The sequence below is a fragment of the Myotis nattereri genome (assembly GCF_964212035.1).
Source record: "Myotis nattereri genome assembly, chromosome: 10".
Taxonomy (NCBI): domain Eukaryota; kingdom Metazoa; phylum Chordata; class Mammalia; order Chiroptera; family Vespertilionidae; genus Myotis; species Myotis nattereri.
Window position 1 is genome coordinate 54,450,767 of NC_138085.1, and position 9,101 is coordinate 54,459,867.

Here is a 9,101-nt window from a genome sequence, read left to right on the forward strand (position 1 = left end):
GGCGCCCCCGCTCTCCTCGTTTCTACCCAATCCGCCTGCCCCTCTTCCTGTCGGCTGGCCGTTGCCTACAGAAGGGAGGACGGAGGACGGAGGACGGGGAGCAGCCGGCCCCAGCGCACAAGGAAGCCAGCGAGGTGGTGAGGGTGCGAGGGCAGGCGGGGTGCCGGGCTTGGGTGTCCGGTGGAGGGGGCGGCGCCCTCCGCAGCTCGGTGACCGCCTCTGCGCCCCCAGCTCCTGCGGCTCCGGGATGCGCGGAGGCGGCGGCAGCGGCGATGGCGATGGTGCCTCCAGCCCTGCATCCCGGGCGCCCTGCATCCTCCCGGGCGGTGGGTGGAGCTGGGGTCTGGGCTGCGAGATGGAGGAGAAGGGGCGGCGCTGCGGCCACCCTGCAGGTGAGAAGCCCGGGCCCCGGAGGAGGCGACTCCAGGGGAACGGGGAGGGTCGGGCACGGGGAGCCGGTGGGTTAGCAAAGAGCACACCGCGCCGGTCCCAGCCCGGCCCCTGCGCACCTGCTGTCCTGGCGCAGCCTGCCGAGCAGCCACCCGGTCCCTGCCCGGGCCGCTCCCACGCTCCGTGGGGCCGTGGAACCCCTCCCCCACCGCCCGTGGCCTGGCCTGGCCTCCTCACCCCACCAACCCTCTCCCGACTGGTTCACTAGCTTCCCTGGCCAGGCCTAGGCCCTTCTTACCATAACCTTCTCCACCTCGGGACCTCCTACCCACTGCCAGCTCCTGGCAGGGGTCGGTCCCCACCCGTTCCACACCCAGACGGGGGGTTCCACAGCCTCCCTGTGCCCCTCAGCCACTGACCCTGCCCCACCCCATCCCCCATCCGCTGCTCCCGGCCTCAAGAGGTAGTTCAACTGGGGACAAAGAGCTTGAAGGGCTCTGAAATCAGATAAATCTGGCTTCAATCTTAGTGACCTTGGGCAAGTCATCTTCCCTGAGGTGCTCTGGATCAATACAAATACAATGGGAATGACACTTATACAGAACTCGGCTCCCAAGGGTTAGACTCTGAAAATGCCCGCCCTCGAGGAATGTAAGGCCTTATGAGAAAAAAATGAGTGGGAAGAATCCAGGTCATGAGTGGACTTGGGAAAGCGCATATAAAATGTTTTAGTATACACTAAAATATTAAGACAGCACACCAAATTATCAGACTCTTCACACATCTTAAGGATAAATAATTGCCACTGTACAATAAATTTTCCCTTACCGCCCAGCTGGTGTGGCTCAGTGGTTGAGGGTTAACCTGTGAACCAGGAGGTCACAGTTCAATTCCTGGTCAGGGCACATGCCCAGGTTGTGGGCTCAATCCCCAGTGTGGGGCATGCAGGGGGCAGCCAATCAATAATTCTCTCTCATCATTGATATTTCTGTCTCTCCCTCTCCCTTCCTCTCTGAAATCAATAAAAATATATTTGGGGAAAAAATTTCCCCTTAACATATTTTACTTACTACTTTAGGATCCTTCCTCCTAGTTGTAACAAGATGGATATGATATGAATTCATTCCATGTTTATTGTAGCCAATATGCCTGCTTAAGGCCGGTGTTCCAACTTAACATTTTTCTGGTTTTATGACTTTAATCACATTGTCCTCCAATACCTATTTATGGTCCCAGAGATACAGAGTAGCTTCTATGCTTGCATTGAAAAGAACATTGGCAACCTTTATTTAATATTTAGGCATAGCAAATAGCTATTTCTTTACTTCCCTCCTCAAATCACTGACTTTTATAATTCTGCCTTCATAATCACCCAAGTTGTGATATCAGCCTCCTCTTTCTTATAGTCCCAGAGTTAACACTAATAGTAGTTACTTTCCCTCCATTTCCTTTATTTCTCAAGGTTCTCTGCCAACACCTTTATTTCTATTCTGTCTTCTGCTTTTCCTCCCTTTTTCTTCCCAGCCTCTGATTTTTAACTTTTTTCAAATTATCCCAATAGGAGTGATTTATAATTATATTAGGGGCCCAGTGCATGAATTCATGCACCTTGAAAGGAACTGGCCACGAGGCTGTGGTGAGCACAGGGGTGGGTCTTGGCCCACCCTCTCTGCCCCCTCGCCCCTCCTGCCATGGCACCCTACCCCTGTCTGACAGCAGCCCCGCTGTCACTGCTCACACCCACTGACGGTGTGGAGCGATGGGGCTGGCACCAGCAGTGGGTGCGAGCAGGGCCGGCACTGTCAGTGGGTGTGAGCTGTGACTGCTGCCCCGATCACCCCTCAAGAGCAGGGGCAGGTGGAGAAGACCTCAGGGTCAATTGGGGCCGGCAGCCACCACTCACACCCACTGATGGCACCAAGTGATTAGAACCGGTGCCAGGTGCTGGCAGCAGGTGTGAGCGGTGGATCCAGTGCCAGCTGTGGGTGCGAGTGGGGCTGGCGCCAGCAGCAGATGCGAGCACTGGGTGGGACCGCGGCACACTGGAGCAAAGAATTTTCAGTAACCACCAGAGGCTCACCCCAATGACAGCGACCAGCACCCCACCTTGGTCTGATGCCCCTGCTCACCTGCTCCACCATCCCGCTGCAGCCGACACCCACCATTGTTCTGTGCTCTGCCACCTGCTGCCCATGCCCACCATGTTCCGTGCATGCGCTCCCTGGTGGTCAGCACATGTCATAGCGACTGGTTGTTCAGTTGTTCCGCTGTTTGGTCTATTTGCATATTAGCCTTTTATTATATAGGATTATACCAGAACCATAACTATCAACCTTAACAAAAAGGTACACAGAAGTGTGTGTGTGTGTGTGTGTGTTCAAATGTTGGTTTCCAAGAACTTTGAGTTGGGAAGAGATTGCAATACCTACTTGATAGGATTATATTGAGAATGACAAAGTTTGATGACGTATGTAAAGCTTCTAGTATAAATGCCTGGCTGGCATATACTAACGACCCAATAAATTATAGCTGCTGTAACAATCTTCTGATCTGGGAATCTTTCCCTTGATCTCGTCCTGTTCTGTTTAGCATGGTGGGGAAGAGTGTGGGCTTTAAGAGTAACTGCTAATGTTCAGATTCATGCTCTACCACTTTAAGTGAGGTGCTCTCGGACACAGTTTCCTCATCTGTAAAGTGGAGATAAGTTATATAACCACCTCAGAGTTACTGTGAGGATTCAGTAAATTCAGAGTGTGGAGCAGAGGACCGTGGGTGGCACATCACAAGCACTTAGTGCAGTTAACATACTAGTAATGATACTGATAGTTACATTCCCGATCTGTAATTCAGAATTATCTTTTAATCTATTGGAAAAATTATAACTGTACAGAAAGTGAAATTTGCCCCTCATCTGCTCCAAATCTTTTTTCCTCCTGCCTCTCACCCTGACTGATGTTGGTGCCCCATCATCTCATTTTCCACTTGACAACTCTTTCCAACTGTCTCCTCGTCTGGGGTCTTCATAACTTCCAGTATTCCCCCCTTCTTCAGTATTCCCCATTTACTCAATATTTCTGTTAGCATCCTAACTCCACATTCTTTATTCTTCTAATTTCCCCAAACCAAACTCCTGCTTCCCTCTTCACTCCCGTTTACTTCCCTGCTCCCAGAGAGGAAACCTTCGGGTGGGGGTGGAGAGAGGAGTTTGCTATAAATATTAGTGTCACCTCTCTGCTCTTCCTGCCTCTTCAAATTGGGGTTTCTCTTCTACTTCTCTTTTCATCAGTTAACCCCAATCCTCCAATTAACAATAAAAAAATAGTAAAAGGGTATCTTTTTCACTACGTAGGCATTAAAAAGTGTTCAGGAACAATACAATCTTAAGTGAAAACAAATAGCTACCCATTATTATTTTTAAAATTCTAATCGTTAGGAAACAAATAGTCAGGATTTATATCCTCTCTGAACTTTTATAAGGAATGTACAGAAAAATTGGTTTCACTTCCCAGTGGAGAAATTCATAATATGGTCATGCTCTGCACCCATGGGCCACTGAGAATGTAGAAGAGGTGTTCTACCTTCACAGGAGGACACTAATTGGCTGTAGGGGTCTCCCTCCCCAGGACTGAACTTGTCTGATGCTCACTGAGACAGCAGTACCTGTGATTGAATGCTGCGAGGCTTCTGTACCGAGGGTGGTCCATAGCTGCTTCCTGGAGCCCCCAGTAATCCCTCCCTGACCCAGCCCCTTTCTCTGCACCCGCTGACCCAGCACCTAAGGGGTTAACCTCTGACACAGCTGGAGGTCTCAGGGACTCAGCTTGAGTTTGAAGTTAAATATGCTGAACTTTGTCCCTGGACCTCCCCAGTGCCATTATGTATCCCTAAAAAAAAATGCTGGATTAAAGCAAATACCTTTTGGTTGTCAAGAGCATTGTATCTGTCTCCAAGGAACAACTTAAGCTGCCCCACTTAGAAGCATCTTGGGGAGCAGGGTGGGCACCAAGCCACTCAGGGCTTTGGGACTTGGGATAACAGAAGATCTGTGTGAGTGTACTTTAAATCTCATGGCGAAATGGGGGAAAGCTTAAGAAAAATAAAGGAGCAAGAAGAAAAACAAGTTCTTCTATTAAAGTAGAGGCTGTGTCTTACCTTTTTACCCACAGCGCCTAGCATAAAACTGCATATAGTATGCACATGGTGAATGTAAACTGAGTGAATGAATGCATGAGTGGGTTGGGTGCATGCCCCCTGCTCTGTCCTGAAGACATGCTTGTTGGAATGATGTTAACTCACATTTGCATAGAAGTTTAAAGTTTAAAAAGTAGGTGCATTTGCACCTTGTAAATCTCAAATATAATTCTGATACCCTTCATTAATTTCATTTCCCCCCTCACATGTAGCCCTACACAAAGTTTTTTCCAAAGGATGGTACGGAGTTGGCCAAGAAACCACAAGCAGGGAGAAGAAATTGTAAATAATGGCAAATAAAGGATTCTTCTTAGGGAAAGAAATAGGATTTGTTAGCAGTCTGTGGGAGTGGTATAAAGGGCCCCAGTATGCTTCAGCAATACCCTCTGCTTCTATTTTAAGCACGTGCTGGTTTTGAGCAAATCCTGCAAAGACTTACACCCTTGTTGCAGTCTGTCTGTCCCTACTACGCCTTGCCTTCACCATTCACCCAGTGACCTCCTCCTTGCCAGGACTCCCTTCAGCCTCCCAGCCTCCACCCTGGGCTGGATTAGGGTCCCCTTTCTTCCTTCCATAGCACCTGCTCCATCTGATTTGTAGCGTTGGGCTGTAATTACATAGGTTGATCTCCAGCTAGATTGTGATCCCTTTGGCCAAGAGGTTATATTCTTGTGTCTCCAGTGCATGGCACCAGAATGATTCTAAAAATAGCATCTGGACACCCTTCAATCAGAATCTCGATGGGCGAGGCCCAGGAATCTCCTTTTTAAACACACACACACACACACACATTTTTATTGATTTCAGAGAAGAAGAGAGAGGAAGAGAGAGGGAGAGAGAGATAGGAAATCAATGATGAGAGAGAATCATTGATTGGCTGCCTCCTACACGCCCCCTACTGGGGATCCAGCCACAATCCAGGCATGTGCCCTTGACTGGAATCCAACCTAGACAATTCAGTCCCCAGGCCAACGCTCTATCCACTGATCCAAACCCGCTAGGGTTCTCCTTTTCTTTTATTAACCTGCTCTCGAGGTGATGCTTAAAGCCAGTTTGAAAGCCACTGTGTCATAAAACCTCAGGTTCGCTGGATGAGTGTATTTGGAGGTGTTTCTGTCTTTTCCGTGCTGGGCTTTCTGTGCGCTGGGTCAGAGCTGACACATTCCAGTGCCTTTGACGAAGATCAGGAGAGCACTCCACCGGCTACAGTAACTCCTTTCTGTTGCAGGGGATGCATTTCTGCGTGCAGGCTCTTCTGCCTCGGGTCTCTCTTGTCCCTGGCCCCTCCTCTGTGAGCTGAGGCCCTGACTCCCCTCCCCACAGAAGGAAGAGACCTTTGCCTCTGAAGATGAACTCCACGGACCACTTCCCGGACGCTCCCAACGCCACCTGGCCCCTGCCTGGCGCCGCGGGAGCAAACGGCACTGCTGGGCGGGAGGGTCTCCACGGCCCGGTGCACACGGCCACCTTGGTGACCTGTACTTTCCTGCTCGTGGTCATCTTCTGCCTGGGCTCCTACGGCAACTTCATCGTCTTCTTGTCCTTCTTCGATCCGGCCTTCAGGAAATTCCGAACCAACTTCGACTTCATGATCCTGAACCTGTCCTTCTGCGACCTCTTCATCTGCGGGGTGACGGCGCCCATGTTCGCCTTCGTGCTGTTCTTCAGCGGCACCCCGGACGCCTTCTGCTTCACCTTCCACCTCACCAGCTCCGGCTTCATCATCATGTCCCTCAAGACCGTGGCCGTGATCGCCCTGCACCGGCTCCGCATGGTGCTGGGGAAGCAGCCGAGCCGCACGGCCTCCTTTCCCTGCACCCTGCTCCTCACTCTGCTGCTCTGGGCCACCAGTTTCAGCCTGGCCACCATGGCCACCCTGAAAACCCGCAAGTCCCACCTCTGCCTTCCCCTGTCCAGTCTGACGGCTGGGGAAGGGAAAGCCGTCCTGTCTCTCTACGTGGTCGACTTCACCTTTTGTGTGGCTGTGGTCTCCGTCTCTTACGTCATGATTGCTCAGACCCTGCGGAAGAACGCTCAGGTCAGAAAGTGCCCCCCTGTGATCACAGTGGACGCTTCCAGACCGCCGCCTTTCATGGGGGCGCCGGGGAAGGGAGGCGGAGACCCCATCCAGTGCACCATGCCCGCTCTATACAGGAACCAGAATTACAACAAACTGCAGCACGTTCAGACCCATGGATACACTCAGAGTCCCAACCAGCTGCCAACCCCTGCAGCCAGCCGGCTCCAGCTGGTATCGGCTGTCAACCTCTCCACAGCGAAGGACTCCAAAGCGGTGGTCACCTGTGTGGTCATCGTGCTGTCGGTCCTGGTCTGCTGTCTTCCCCTGGGGATTTCCTTGGTGCAGGTGGTTCTGTCCAGGAGTGGGAGCTTCATCCTTTACCAGTTTGAGCTGTTTGGATTCACCCTGATCTTTCTCAAGTCAGGGTTAAACCCTTTTATATATTCCCGGAACAGCACGGGGCTGAGAAGGAAAGTGCTCTGGTGCCTCCAATACATTGGCCTGGGATTTTTCTGCTGCAAACAGAAGACTCGCCTTCGAGCCATGGGCAAAGGGAACCTCGAGGTCAACAGAAACAAGTCCTCCCATCATGAAACAAACTCTGCCTACATGTTGTCTCCAAAGCCCCAGAAGAAATTTGTGGACCAGGCTTGTGGCCCAAGTCATTCGAAGGAAAGTGTGGTCAGTCCCAAGATCTCCGCTGGACATCAGCCCTATGGCCAGAGCAGCTCCACGCCCATCAACACTCGGATGGAGCCGTACTACAGCATCTATAACAGCAGCCCGTCCCAGGACGAGCACATCCCATGTAACTTACAGCCAGGAAACTCGTTTGGATTTGCCAGCTCCTATGTGGCCATGCATTACCACACCACTAACGACTTACTGCAAGAATGTGACAGCGCCTCCGCCAGGCAGATTCCCGTCCCCTCTGTTTAGAGCGGCGGAGGCTGGAGCATCGTGTGTAAACTGGTCCTGTTTCTGGCACTAAGGGATTTTTTATTTTCACTTCTGTGAGACTAGTCGTAGATCAAAGCTTAAAGGTTCAACTAAAAACAGTTGGCAGTTATGATTTTCTTTGGTCTGATTGATTAGCATCTATTGGTTTGCTTTGTGGTCTCTTGACATTTTAAGGTTTAATATAAAAGTTTATTATTTAGAATTTTGCCCTGACTTGTGTTCCAATCTCTTGTACTAAACTTTTAAATAGATCATGCTACCATGTTAGAGAATGATCTTTTGACTCAGTGTTATGGGTCTTTGAAGTACATATGAGCTGGATATTTTAAAGAGTATGAAGGTGTATAATTTTTACTGAGGTGTTATTTTTATTAACTGAATTATAAATTTTGATTTTTTGAAGTGTTGAAATGGGGAAGAATATACTTTTTTTGGGGTAGCAGACTTATTTGAATAAATAATACATTGTTAAAGCAGAAAATCAGAAATACATTATCTATATAATTATCCTTACAAGAAAACAAACAGCTATTAGGTACTTTCCTAAGACAGTCAACCAAGAATATACTATTATTATTATTACCATTTATTATTATAGACATTGTTATTTTGTGTCAATTGAGTAGCTATATAGAGCTGTGGTGTTTGTTTTTGTTTTTTAAGAAAGATGTTATTGCCCTAGCTGGTTTGGCTCAGTGGATCGGCCTATGGACTAAAGGGTTCTGGGTTCAATACCAGTCTAGGACACATGACCGGGTTGTGGGCTCGATCCCCAGGGGGGCGCGTGCAGGAGGCAGTCAATCAATGATTCTCTCTCATCAATGGTGTTTCTATCTCTCTCTCCCTCTCCCTTCCTCTTTGAAATCAATTATATGAAAAAAGAAAGAAAGATGTTATCCCTTGGTAAAAGTAAATTATTCTATTCTATTCTATTCTATTCTATTCTATTCTATTCTATTCTATTCACTAGAATCCTAATGAAGAGGACTGCACCTGTGGTAGCGGTATGCTACTCCTGGGAGAGTCGGTGCTAAATGTGTTCATCTCAGTCAGGGTTTTGTTATCTGGGAGGCAATATAGACTGTTATGTGTTAGATGATGTTTATTGTTGCTTAAGAAGGCATAAGGATGAGAATTGGAATTTTTTAAAAAATATGTTTTTATTGATTTCAGAGAGATGAAGGGAGAGAGAGAGAGAGAATCATTGATCAGCTGCCTACTGCATACCCCCTACTGAGGATCAAGTCCACAACCCAGGCATGTGCTCTGACCCGGAATCGAACCGTTACCTCCTGGTTCATGGGCCAACCCTCAACCACTGAGTGACACCAGCCAGGCTGGGAATTTTTAAAAATATATTTCTATTGACTTATTTTTAGAGAGACAGGAAGGGAGAGGGAGAGAGAGAGAGAAGTGTCAATATGAGGTGTAAGAAGGGAACATCAGTTGGCTGCCTCCCCGCATGTCCTCCTGGGGACTGAGCCTGCAGCCGGGGCATGTGTCTTGACTGGAAATCAAACCAGCAACCCTTTGGTGCATT

The 9,101-nt window shown here is 49.1% G+C and overlaps 1 protein-coding gene across 2 annotated transcripts; it reads left to right on the forward strand.

Moving 5' to 3' along the window:
• The first annotated feature begins 312 nt into the window (after positions 1 to 312).
• Positions 313 to 8,430, forward strand: GPR75 (G protein-coupled receptor 75). Of its 2 annotated transcripts, none has more exons than XM_081100694.1 (2): positions 313 to 392; positions 5,905 to 8,430. In XM_081100694.1, exon 2 carries the CDS (start codon positions 5,930 to 5,932, stop codon positions 7,538 to 7,540), a length of 1,611 nt encoding a protein of 536 aa, XP_080956820.1. In that variant the 5' UTR covers positions 313 to 392; positions 5,905 to 5,929; the 3' UTR covers positions 7,541 to 8,430. The 2 variants fall into 2 exon arrangements, with proteins under 2 accessions (XP_080956820.1, XP_080956819.1); XM_081100693.1 differs by having other exon boundaries at positions 375 to 392; positions 5,810 to 8,430.
• The last annotated feature ends 671 nt before the right edge of the window (positions 8,431 to 9,101 follow it).